The sequence below is a fragment of the Carlito syrichta genome, unplaced genomic scaffold (assembly GCF_000164805.1).
Source record: "Carlito syrichta isolate Samal-C Ts95f unplaced genomic scaffold, Tarsius_syrichta-2.0.1 Scaffold301846, whole genome shotgun sequence".
In the NCBI taxonomy this organism is placed as follows: Eukaryota; Metazoa; Chordata; class Mammalia; order Primates; family Tarsiidae; genus Carlito; species Carlito syrichta.
In genome coordinates this window covers 138755-152835 of record NW_007245942.1, presented here as the reverse complement: position 1 = coordinate 152835, position 14081 = coordinate 138755, and the positions used below count along the sequence as shown (strand labels likewise).

The following is a 14081-nucleotide window of genomic DNA, read 5'->3' as shown; positions in this document are numbered from 1 at the left end:
ATATAAAGAGTGACAAACTTGGGGAAAGCAAGTCCAAAAATTTCATTTTTGAGGTCGTCCAAGACTCGTTGGGTAGATACTTTCTATTCCCATTGTTTGTAGGGAGTTCATCAAAAAAGTCTAGAATAAACACAAAAGCATTTAATTTAGAAAAATGGCATGTTTGCCTTAAAAGGTAAACAGAAATAGAGGATCAGAATGCCTCTTTATAAAGAGTAAAGTAAAGAACGAATTGGGTCTAGCTGTCTTGCTTCAATAAAAAGATTTTGAACTAATTATTAATGTCATTAGCTATTAAAGTTATGAATTAAATTTCCTCTTATTTCTTCCTTTTTACTCTCCTCACTTCTAAAAAATATTTCCATATTAAGAAAATTGATTCACCAGAAAATGAGCTAAAATAAAGACTCATAACACATTACCTCCTTTCTGAATTTCACTCCACCGAAACTGATGGCGTCTCACAACAGAGAAAACAGAATCATATCCTTCTTCTCGAATCATTTCTGCAACTTTTTGAAGGTCAGTAGGAATGGGGCGAGGGAGGGAGGGAGGGAGGGAGGGAGGGAGAGAAGGAGAGAGGGAAAGAGGGGGAGAGGGGGAGAGGGGGAGAGAGAGAGAGAGAGAGAGAGAGATCATATATATCATTTTTTCAATTCTTACAGCAACCACAAGAAAGGAACATAATTATAACAATTTCACCAATAAGAAAACTAGGGTTGCCGGGCTCTGGCTCAGCCTGTAATCCCGCGATTTGGGAGGCTGAGGTGAGTGGATTACCTGAGCCCACGGGTTCGAGACCCACCTGGGCAACTTGGCGAGACCTCATCTCTACAATAAATAAAAAAAAATTAGTCAGGTGTAGTAGCGCGCACCTGTAGTTCCAGCTACTTGAAAGGCTGAGGCGGCAGGATCGCCGGAGCCCAGCAGGTCGAGGCTGCGGTGGCTGGTAGTGGCCACTGCACTCCAGTCTGGGTGACAGAGTGAGACTCCAACTCAAAAAAAAAACCAAACAACTAGGGTACAATTTGATTAAATGAGAAAGGTAGGATGTGACTACAGAACCCTCACTTTTTCCAAGGCAAGAAAGGAAGAGAAAGAAGGTCACAGTGGTACAGTAACACTCAAACTGTATTTTAAAGGATTCAAAGGTGCAAACCATGTCCCTGCGTTTTGTTTGTCTAGAAAAGGAAGATAATTTACAGACAGAGTTGACAACAGAGTAAAAAGAGTAAAAACAAATCTCAAGTCACCTAGAGTACAAAAAGCAGAGAGTTCACAGTAGGAAACGAACAAAGAGAAAGCTTGAAAACCTGGCAGAAAGTAAACTGTAAAGGACCATGCTAAGGTGTTTCAACTTTCTCCTACAAGGAATAGAGAATCAACAGGGATTTCAAGCAAGGAAGTGATATAATTTGATCTGTTTTCAAAGGACGATTTTGAGAGCAATGAGGTACAGCAGTGGGTTAGAGACAAGGAAACACTTAAAAGAGGTAGGTAGTGTATACAATGATCTAAGTGAAACATAGCAAAGCAGTAGGGTAGAGGACAGAAATTCAACATAAGCACCTGACATTTAATGTCAGCTATAGGTGAAAACAACAAAGATCAAAGACTACTTTTTTCCACTGTGAGGTAGTGCCTTGGCATCTATGTAAGTGTACAAATTTTACTTTTCAGTTAATTAAAAGTACCTCTAACATCACAGTTTATTTTCCTTGGCCATTTATTCATTTACATAAAGAGATACAGGTTGATATTCAAACACTCATGCATTTATATTTTTTAAATTATCTTTATATTAAATGAAAAAGTTATTGAAAAATGGTCACTTAATAAGTGCTGATTAGTATATAGCAAATAACAGAATATCATTTTGTAGTTTACAAAACGGAAACTGGCAGGTGGAAATAGTCTACTTTCCATTTTCCTATATGCTTACCACTAACAGCCGCATGCTGCTTCAGATACTCGCGTCTTACGTTTATATTTTTTACCAAACATTGTCTAGCATGAGCTCTTCTCTCTTTTACAGGATCTTTTGCACAAAGTGCACAGATTGCCATGTACTCAAGTGGAAGCCGTAAACGAGAAAGGCCTTTGTGAAGTTTCTGGGCAAATACTTGTCGTACTTGATAGCATTCATCCTGTAAAGATACAATTATTCCAGATATTACCACATGGCAGTAAAGAGAAGTAACAACTGCAGATATGAAATTTGCTGTATCAAGCAAAAAGAAGGATAAACATCAGCAAGTTTATCTACAACCACTGCTTCACTGTCCACAAGAGTGAGATGTTGTGACTCAAGTTAATTTCAAGGTTGCAGAATTCACCTGGGCCCTAATAACTACCAGTTGCATGTGTTGGAAAATACGCACGCTTTGAAAACAAAAAAACCTAGTAAATATAAATCCAACCTAACTTACATGATATAAAAATTAAAGCTTGAACACTATCTCATATACAGCTTTCTCACTTCCTAGGCAAGATAAAACTGTTCAATTTACACATTTTCACTCAGTAATTGAAAAACCTATTCAGATAAAAATGCACAACTCTTCTGTTGCAGAAACAAAGAACTGAGTATCACATGTTCTCACTCATAAGTGGACCCTGAACAATTATCATAATACTAAAAGAGAGGGATTGGCAGTTCTGGGAAACTGCCAGGTATCGGGGGTCAGCACACCTCATCAACAAGGGTACCTGCATAATGAACATTTGTATACTTAACGCTGAATTGTACCCCACATCTTTAGAAAAATTTTTTTAATAAAAAAAGCACAACTCTAGCTGGAAGGGGTGGTGTTCAGCTGCAGTCCCAGCCACGCCGGAGGCTAAGGCAGACACAGCAAGGCTCTATCACCTGACAAATTAATAAACACATTGCAGAACTCTGAAGATAAGAGTTACTAATCAATTTCAGAAACACCAAATTACTTTTAGTTCTATAATTAAACCAAGTTGTTTATTACCCTTTGCCTACTTCACTCTTACTACCCTACTCTGCTATACTCCTCACTCTGCTCAATCACCTACCCCCACTCTCCTAACTCCTACTCATCTTTAAAGATAGCTCAATTAGCTGTCAAAAAGCATGGTGTAATCTGCGTCCTGCATCCACCTCTGCTCTCTTAGCTCTCTGTACATATCTCCAGCATAGCATTTAGTATACAGCATTCAAGTTACTGGTCTACATGTCTGTCTTACCTATCAGTGTCAGTCTCTTGGAGGCAAGAACTATGTCTTTATTCATCTTTGTCACTATAAGCCAAACACCATACCTGACATGCAGATGACCAGAATTTTTTCTAAACCACAAAAGTTTCCCCTTATCCATGGAGGATATGTTCAAAGACCCCTAGTAGATGCCTGAAACTGGGGATATACTAAATATACTGTTTTTGCTATATGTACATATATAAATACATATATACATACTATGAGAGTTTTATTTATAAACTAGGCACAGCCAGAGATGATAAACAACTAATAAGATATAACAATTATAACAATACACTATAATGAATGTTACGTGAATGTGGTCTTTCTCTCTTTCAAAATCTTATTGTAATGTAATTAAAACCGTGGATAAAGGAGGACTATAAAGGAAAAAACTCAACAACTCCTCTACATGTCCCACAAAGACCTTCATGATTACACCTTACCCTCTACCAATTAACATCAGGTGTGGTATATTTTACATTATTGCAACTTTATGTGCACTATTCTTTTATCTAGAATGATCATTTAGTTGTTTTCAAAACCATGAGCATAATATCTTGTCCTTATCTTTAAATTCTTGTTTTGACTATCTTCTTTCACTTAATTTAAACTTCAGTTTATTATCATACAAAGTAGTCTAGCTTCTATCTACCCTCTCACTCAAAGCAAAGTTAAAGTTAACTCGCTCCTTCCTCAGTATTACTCCATGGGGAGAAGAGTCTTCCTTATGAAAATACTAAATTACAAACTACATAAGAATAAACATATCAGAAAAGTATTCACCAATAACTAGAGCAATCATTAAAAAAGTACTCTCCACTCTAAAATCCTGGCCCTATACGTAGATACATCCCCAATGGAGACCATGCTTTTGACCCTCTCTCACTAATCATTACGGACCCATCAATGCAATGCAAATTAATTGCAATGTCAATCCATGAGTCATCGTACAAATAGCAGGTTTTCAAAAAGTCATTAGAGTGATATTGGAGAACTGTCAACTCATAGGCAAGGCAACTAACAATTAAACAGAAGAAGAGAAAACTGACAGAAACGATGACACAGGTATTTCAAGACAACCGTATGAACAGAAATTTTAAAAGCTGCTGTTGGAACCTGAAGAATTCTTCACATGTTTTTTCTGCAAAGATGATTATCCTTTTGACTATATTATAAAAGTTAAATGTGAAGCATAGAGTAATACAACTTTATCAGAAAAATATGAACTTTCAAAAAGCAAAAATGGAATCGTTCATGGCTATGATCATAAAAAATAACTGGTTAAATATAGAAAAATTAGATGGTATTTAATACTATAAAATTCCCCTCACCAAGATAAAGCTCTAATCTAAGCTTCTTTTTTTTGAGTTGGAGTCTCACTCTGTCGCCCAGACTGGAGTGCAGTGGCCGCTCCCGGCCACCGCAGCCTCGACCTGCTGGGCTCCAGCCAGCCTTCCATCTCAGCCTTCCAAGTAGCTGGAAGTACAGACGTGCGATACAACGCCCGGCTAATTTTTTTTTTTTTTAATTTATTGTAGAGATGAGGTCTCGCCAAGTTGCCCAGGCAGGTCTCGAACCTGCAGGTTTAGGCAATCTACTCACCTCAGCCTCCCAAAGCGCGGGATTACAGGCTTAGCCACGGAGCTCGGCTTAATCTAAGCTTTTATTCACTAGACTATGAAGTTTATTTTAGTCCGCATCTTGAGTAAATCCACTTTTAGTAGCTTCTACTAGTACAAATTAACCTCAGAACTACTTTTAATACCTTATGAATAGTTTGTTTATTTTGTGTATTTCATTGTGTCATCAACATTTATCTACATTTTCTGTTCCCCTAAGAGGTTGTTAGCTTCTTGATGGCTGTAATCATGACTTACTCAGTATTTCCAATACCTACAACACACTGCAAATAGCAGTACAGAGTAAATTTTTCATGAACTGAATTCCAAATTCTAAAACGCCTATGAGATTACTAAATTATGTTAACAATTTATGCTATTGAGTCTCTATTCATCCAAACATTACTTTCTGTTCAAATACATTAACAAGGATCTCCCAGATACAACATTGCCTTTAAAAAGAGCCTCAGCCAGGCTCGGTGGCTCAGCCTGTAATCCTGCGCCTTTGGGAGGCTGAGGTGAGTGGATTGCCTGAGCCCGCGGGTTCAAGACCTGCCTGGGCAACTTGGTGAGGCCTCATCTCTACAATAAATAAAAAATTAGCCAGGCGTGGTAGCGTGCGCCTGTAATTCCAGCTACTCGGAAGGTTGAGGCGGACGGATCACAGGAGCCCAGCAGGTTGAGGTTGCGGTGGCCAGGAGCAGCCACTGCACTACAGTCTGGGTGATGGAGTGAGACTCCAACTCAAAAACTAACTAACTAACTAAATAAATAAATAAAAAGAGCCTCAACTCAGTCAAGCATGGTGGCTTATGTCTTAACAGCAGCACTTTGGGAGGCCAAGGCAAGAGGATTTCTTTAGCCCAGGACTTTGAGACTAGTCTGGGCAATAAAGTGAGACCTCGTCTCTACAAAAATATCAAAAAAATTAGATAGGGATTGTGGTGTGCACCTGTCATCCCAGCTAATTGGGAGGATAAGGCAGAAGGACTGCTTGAGCCCAAGAGGTCAAGGCTGTAGTAAGCCATGATTGTGCCACTGCACTCCAGCCTGGGTAACAAAGTGAGACTTCAACTCCAAAAATAAAAAAATCTAAAAAAAGAGCATAAACTTAAGCATAAGAATCAAATCACATGTAAATAAATAACTAAAGCATAAAGCAAAGTTTTTCTGTATTAGAGAACTGCACATAAAATCCACAGGGAATCAAAAAGACAGAGACTATTTCCAGTTGAAAGACTCAGAGCAAGTTCTATGAAGAAGGTTGTGTCACAGCAATGACTTGTAGAAAGATGTGTGGAAACGTGAGGGTGAGAAGAAAATTAGAGGCAACAACGAAAAAGAAAAGTGTTCAAGAACATGAAATAAGAGTAGGCAAAGTGCAGTGTGCCAAACAAGATTTTACATGTATACTAAAGGAGCTCAAACACCAGGCTGTAAAATATGTGCAATTGTTTTCACAAGTATGAGTTTCTAAATTTTTTTAAACAGAGGAATAACATGATCATAATGGTGATTATAGAAGTTTACACAACAAAGAGGAAGTCTCACAACAGTCTTGGTGAGAGCTAATGATGGCTACAGTGATAAGAATGTTAAGATGGTATGAATAAAAATAATATAATAAATGGGAAAGGATAAAATTATCTGCACTTTTGCAACAAGGTACAAGGACAAGCAAAGAGTCAAATATAGATCATGCTTTTCAGGTCTAAGAAATGTCATTCAGATTTATTTAGCATTTGTTGAAACCCTAAAAGTCAAGAAAAAATAGATTTGGTACCTATTATAAATACAGTTTATATGGACAGAATATGAAAGGTGTAAGTTTCTATTTAATATTTCAAGTGGGACCACAGACCCAAAAAAAACTTCATGTTGCTGGCATTGTAGTAACTTACACAGACAATGAGATGGCCGAAGAAGAAAATGTAAGTGGAGAAGATGATCCTAGACAGATCCTCACAGAATACATATATTTAAAGGAAAAGAGGAACAAGAGCCAGAAAATGTAGTCAGAAGTAAGACGAAAATCAAGAGGCAGAAACCAAAGAGACTTTAAGAATAAGGGAGCATGGAACCAGCGTCTCTGAGGGGCGGGAACTATGGGGGGGAGGGGGATGGGATTAACAGTAGCAAATATCTGTCGGGGGATGGGAAAACACTTCTTATCTACAGGGTGCCTGAATGAAACGTCATTGTACACCTAACCCTTAACTGTACCCCACAAAACCATAATAAAAAATACTGATTAATGAAAAATAAATAAATAAAAAATAAAAAAAATAAAATACAAATGAATAACAACAAAAAAAGAAGAATAAGGGAGCAATGAGCTATGTCAAATGATGTAAAAAGACAAATGAAGACTGGTAAGATCATTGGATCAGAGGACTTCAAAATCAGAGACATTTCTGGAAAAAAATTAAGCACTTGTACGTAGAAAATATAAGAAAAATATAAGGAGGAGAGGGTAAGAGAGAAAAGATATAGATTTCTCCTTCTTGAGGTTCAGAGGTTTAAACATAGGAGATAAGGATGTGGTTTACAAGAAGAGGAGAATTAGAGAAAAGTTTTGTTTAGAATAGGGTACCTTGATATGCGTGTAGGTTGCAAGAAGATGCTAACAACTGACTTTTAACCAACAACACATTATTCAGTCAACAGAATTCCAAAGCAATTTTAAAGCTTTAGCTTTTTTAACTTTCACCTCAGGAATTTGGTGCTTGAGGTTGCAATGTAAGACAAGTACTGTGCTAGAAAAAAAACTCTTTAGAAGTCAGTAAGGATGCTTTTCGTGCAGTGGACACTTAATGGTTGGAACATAGTTCTTATATGCTTTAAGTTCCAAACAAAGTTCATCTCTTTTATTATATTTTCATACTTTAAAAAAAAATTCCACTTCACTAATGACAGTCCAACACTCTAAGAAACATTAGAATAAGAGCCTGATAAATCACAGACTGCAAGTCTTACCAATTTAATAATTATCTAGGTTGCTTTCTTCTAAAAATGTAATGTATGCTTTTTAAAACAATTTTCAGTTTCTTACAAAATAAGATTATCTCCAAAATTAAATGGGGAAACTAAACCAGGAAATTAGGGACTCTAATGGTCAACAAAACTAAAAAAAAAAAAAAAAAAAAAAAAAAAAATTATAATGGAATTTGGAAAGCTGTTTTAAAGACTGAAGTAAAAAAAAACTGACAAGATGATTACAATTTTAAAACAGGTGATTGTTTGTGTCTAGGGGATTATATGAGTAGGGACACCAAAACAAAACCGGAATTATTTTGTTTTTAATCTGAAAATTTTGAGATGGTTCCATCATGATTGGAAGAAGAAAATGTCCTGAGTTGTGGCAAACTGATGACTGGTTCTTCCACCATGACAATGCACGTGCCTACACCACGCTGAGGGTACAGCAGTTTTTGGTCAAAAATGGTATAACCCCTTGCCCCAATCTCCAATCTCATCTGTTTCCCAGATGAAAAAAGTCCTCAAAAGGAAATATTTTACCAATGTGGAAGAGGTGAAACAAAAAATAGCAGCAGCACTAAAAGGCATCAAAACTGACAAGTTCAAACACTGGTTTGAGCAGTGGAAAAAAATCTTGATAGGTGTATTGCATCAAACAGAGAGTTCTTTGAAGGTTATGAAGTTTAAACATGTAAGAAAACATAATTTTTTAATAAATAAATTCCTTTTTTGCGGTCCCCCCTTGTACATAAGTGGTAATTTTAAAATAAGCAGTAGAAGGAAGGTGGGAGGGGGGAGAATTACAATGATTCCTGAAATAAATTCTTAAGACTGCTTAGAAAAGAACAGAAACACCGAGTGTACGAAAACCAAATAATGAATGAATCTGCTATTATGAAAGTCCTTTTTAATTTTCTTAGTAATGCAAAAAACTTCTAAAGTGATACAGTTCACATACAAAGTTACTCTAATAAGAAATCCATAAAATTGGAATATGAATCTATAAGTATCACTGCTCATAATCTGAAACTTTAACTTACTAAGTAACAAAAAACGTTTCTAATCTGAAATTATTTCTATGCTATGTCTTTATAAAACCATAAATTTCTAATTTTTTTCATTTTAAGAAGTATGTACCATCAATCCTCATTATTTGCAAATTCTGTATTTAATGATTTGCCTACTAGCCAAAATTATCTGCCATACCAAAATTTAGACTCGAAGCAATTTCTTGGTCATTTGAAAAGCAAATGCACAGAGCAGCAAAAAATTTGAAGAGCCAGACATGCACATTCCCAGCTGAGGTCCAGGGAGGCAATGCTCTGCTTTCTTGTTTCAGTTTTCTTATACATTTTTCACAGTTTTGTGCTTGTTGATTTTGTTGTTTAAAATGGCTCCCAAGCATAGTGCTAAAGTGCTGTCTAACGGTACAGAGCACAAGAAAGCTGTGATATTCCTTACAGAGAAGATACGTGTGCCACGAGATTTGTTCAGGCATGACTTATAGTGCTGTTGGCTGAGTTCAAGTTTAATGAAACAACTATATATATTAAATAAGATGTCTTTAAACAGAAACACACATACGCAAGATTGCATACTGACAGGATGACAAAAATGTTGTAACCAAAGGCTTGAACCTCTAATCTACCCTATCCTTGTACTTCTCCTAAGGGCAATTGTTCAGTATTTGCTGATTCAGTGCTTGTGGCAACTTTACAGAACAAAAGTACTGCAAGCAACAAAAATGGAGAGCACTATTTAGCAACCCAAAACTCAAATGACAGTTCTAGAACTCTGAAATGTTTCTCATGAATAACATTTTTCAAAAGACAATATAAACAGTCAAGATTTTGATCCATGTATCACAGTGAATGTCTTTTCTTCCTAAAAGTCGTTGTATATATAGCCATTTTTCTTACATTGATAGCTAATGCGCATAGCTGATACTGCTCTAGAGTGATGATTTCATGGTAACAGGGTTCTTGCGCCAGCTTCACTATAGCACTCCCAGCGGCAAGTCTGAGTCGTGACATATCGGGTTTGCTGAAAATGAGCAAGAATGAACACAGATTAGATTTCCAAATGTCCACGCAAATCTCTTCCACTTTGTATACCTAACTTTGTAAAAATTCTTCTGGTGATAAAAATTTAAAAAGTAGAAAATACTATTACCTGAATGTTTGTGCCCTTCCCCCCAAATTAATATGTTGAAATTCAAATGCCAAGATGATGGCATTAGGCAGTGGGACCTTTGACAGGGTGCTTAGGTCATGAGGGGTAACCCTTATGAATGGGACTGGCGCCCTTAAAAAAGTGGCCTGAGGGAGGTTGCTTGCCACTTCTGCCATCTGAGGACACAGCAAGAAGTCAGCAGTTGGTAACCTGGGAGAGGACCTTACAAGAACTGAGCATGCAGACACCCTGATCTTGGACTTCCTAACATTGAGAACTATAATAAATAAATTTCTTTTGTTTATAAGCCACTCAGTCGATGGTATTTTGTTACAGCAGTCTGAATAAATGAAGGCAAAATAATTTAGGGATAAGCATATTACAGTGAACACCATATTATGTTCACTAACTTTGGAAGATGGTGTCCAATACTACAAAATTCTTCTCTTAAACATAGTCTTTGCTAGTGTCACTATAGTCATTTAATTTTCTCATCCTACACAAAATCCCTCTTAGCCAAGCCTAGAAGGAATCTTGTTTGTATGTTTAGTTGTGAGGTTTTAAGTATTCTACCATGAATTTTTTGGACATGGGTTTACTTATAGATTAGGCACAAAAATGTCTTAACTTGCTAGTAAGTCAACCACTACTACTCTGCTAAGCACAAAAAAAGAATAAAGCAGGTGTGGTGGATAAAACTCTACTGTTCTTAGCTAGAATTCATCTTTTCCAATATTATCAAGCAGTTCCTTTTAAGTTCCAGAAAATAAAACTGCTAAATAAAGCACAATTTAAAGAATTCGACTAGTAAATACATCTAAGCAATTATTCTAATATACTAATGTAAGGAGAGAAAAGTTGTAGCTCCTTAATTAGATCCCCTTTGTAGCATTACAGAAAAAATGAGTATTCAACATTCATACAGCAAATATATGTCTATCACATACACAGCACTGAGGGGGATCAAAAAGAAAAGACACAATCTTACTTTTCCAAGATCTAATAAAAGTTTAAGACTTTTCCTTTTACTAAGGATTATATAAAAATACTGACTGAATGCTTTCCAACATTGGTAAGGTTCCAAAGTGGTAGGACTGCACTCAAAGGTTGCAGGACCTTGTCTTTTCAGCTCATTAGCAGCAATATTTCAAGTAGCTCTTAATACATAAACCATAGCTTGTTTTGCTTTTTCTTTTTTGAGTCATTGTCTCACTGTCACCCAGGCTGGAGTGCAGTGGCATGATCATGGTTCACCATAGCCTCTAACTCCTGGGCTCAGGTGCTCCATCTGCCTCAGCCTCCCTAGTGCCTAGGACCACAGGTGCATGCCACCGTGCCCAGCTAATATTTTTATTTTCTGTAGAGATGAGGTCTCACTATGTTGCCCAGGCAAACTCCTGGGCTCAAGCAAGCCTCCTGTCTCTGCCTCCCAAAGTGCTAATATTACAGGCGTGAGCCACTGTGCCTGGCCAGTAAATCATAGTTCTTAATGCAGAGTACAAGTCAACTAACTACTGGATACTTTTCCTCACAGATATGGACAACAGATGCTTCCTACATATTTGTCCTTAAAACTTTCCATCTGGACCAAAAGTTTCTATCTAATACAGTAAGCTTTTGTTTTTCTATTTTTAGCTTTATTAAGCTGAGGAAACTTTCCTTCAAATAATATCTTACACTGAAGTTTAAGAAGTAAACACAAAAAAGCAAGCTTTCTATTTAAGCAAAGGACACCTCCGCCCCAAGGCTCCATCTGTTTTGTTTATTCAAAAATAATTCTTTTTTTTTTTTTTTTGAGTTGGAGTCTCACTCTGTCACCCAGACTGGAGTGCAGTGGCCACTCCCGGCCACCGCAGCCTCGACCTGCTGGGCTTCGGAGATCCTTCTGCCTCAGCCTTCCAAGTAGCTGGAACTACAGGTGTGCGCTACCACACCCGGCTAATTTTTGATTTGTTGTAGAGAGATGAGGTCTCGCCAAGCTGCCCAGGCACGTCTCGAACCCCAGGTTCAGGCAATCCACTCACCTCAGCCTCCCAAAGTGCGGGATTACAGGCTGAGCCACCGAGCCTGGCCAGAAATATTTCTTACTCCAATTCTAGGCAGCCCATAAATAAATGTTCCTGAATGTCATATGGGTTCCACAGAACACAACTTACTTGACATTATATACTATGTATTTTAATATATAATAATTCTCACGTAAACCTTATAACCTTATAACACTTAAACCTGTTGTTATCTCCATTTTACAGATTAGGAATCTGAAGACATGTAGAAGTTGAATAACTTGCTGATAAATAACAGCAGCTGATAAATGGTGGGATCTAAATTTGAACTTGTATGATATGCCTTCAATGTGTTTTCATACTGTTAACCACTAAAGTATATTGCCTCTCTAATAAAAGTTTATATAGCTGAATATAACTGGTCATACAAGAAGTATAAAATTATGTAATCTAAAAATTAATTTATGAGACAAATGTATTAATCCTGGGAAAAATTCTCTTTTTCCACCAGGATAAGCTGTCTAGTACAAAAATATCTCAAAATCGGAATAAATGTTAAATCAAAACATACTTATTATTTGTAAATCCTAAACACTGGCACATATAAATTATGGAAAGAGATGAAAACAACTAATTGGAATAAAAGCAGATGGAACACTGTACAGATAGGCAGATAGAATGAATAATCTATTAAGTTTCATTTTTAAATGTTTTGTTTGAGAAGGATGTACTTCTTCTAACATTCTATGCAAACAGCACAGTATAAGCAAAACAGACAAGGAGAACAGAAATGACAATAGAAAGGCAGAAAGTAGCTGACAGTCACCTTTTTATACTTTCTCTTAGAAGTCTTTAGACTAGATATAATGGGAGAGGGGGCATCCTCTCATCTTATATTACTAAAAAGGGGCACTAACTGACACTTGTGTTTACATAGAAAACAAACTTCTAAATTTCAGCTAACACTGATATAAGAACCACTGCTATCATCACTGCTTCTGATTATTATGTGCTAGGTAGTGCTTTAAAAACCTTAAATACACTAACTTATTTAATTATATCATAATAGCTAGATAAGAGGGTATATATTATTATTATCTCTATTTTATAGGTTAGAAAACTAGGGTACCAGGAGATTAAAGCAACTTGATAAAAATCACCTGACTAGTAAGTAGTAGAGCTACGATTTAAACCTGGGTTCCAGAGTGCATGTTTTCAATAACTACACTATACCACATCTTTCAAACACAAAGCAAAATAAAAACAAAAACAAAAAGCAGTGTTCATTTTCAATAATTTACATTAAGTACATTTTTAAAATATGCATTTACTTATACTCTGGAAACGGATTCAATAAGTTGCTTTCTACTCGGTCTGTGCTTTAGACATTAACAAAATGTCCCTTTAGACATTAACAAAAATGTAACATCAGTTACTGATTGGTACACTAACACTTTTTCAATTAGCTATTCCAAAAAGTAAGCATCTACTGTTCAAAATACTTGCAATTTATACCAGTACCCTGTACCAGACATGTGACTGTCATTATAAAATACTGCACAAAAGCATATTCTAGTAAATATATATTCATATGTACAAAGCAATGCTAATTATTTTTTTCAAAAAAAAGTGTACCATTCAACAGTTACACCAGCAGTTGAAATATTGTGCAATCCAAAGACCTTTGAAATAGTAATTGCATACCTAATTTTCCCCTGTTCTGTCAAGTCTCCATCACTATGTAATATCGTTGTTAGCAATCTTAAGGTAGATGTTCCTGATTTACTGTGATTATTTTTCATTCCAAGTAGCCATCGAACCATCATTTTAATCGCCTGAATCTATTTAAGAGACAAGTTGACAAATAAAACATTAATACATTTTAAAAGAATTTCCATTTCACTGTTTAAAGAAAAAAAATCAAAAAAGGTTTTTGATGAATGCTTTAAAAAAAAGAAAATATAACAATTATTTTCTATGAATATAAGGATAGCCTTGAATGTTTTAAATGAAAGATGCTTCAACCCCCAGGGGAGTACAAAAAGAATGATCTAACTAAAGATTGGCTCTTTTGTTT

At 36.3% G+C, this 14081-nt stretch overlaps 1 protein-coding gene across 6 annotated transcripts in view; it reads right to left on the bottom strand.

Moving 5' to 3' along the window:
* Window positions 1-14081, bottom strand: part of PDS5B (PDS5 cohesin associated factor B) — a 126631-nt gene that overhangs the window by 21171 nt on the left and 91379 nt on the right. For all 6 annotated transcript variants that reach the window (XM_008055400.2, XM_008055396.2, XM_008055399.2 and 3 more), the window contains exons 23-25: window positions 13709-13845; window positions 9746-9869; window positions 1943-2147 (exon numbers count right to left, since the gene is read on the bottom strand). In XM_008055400.2, the coding sequence (XP_008053591.1) occupies window positions 1943-2147; window positions 9746-9869; window positions 13709-13845 (466 nt within the window). The remainder of the gene's footprint in view (window positions 1-1942; window positions 2148-9745; window positions 9870-13708; window positions 13846-14081) is intronic.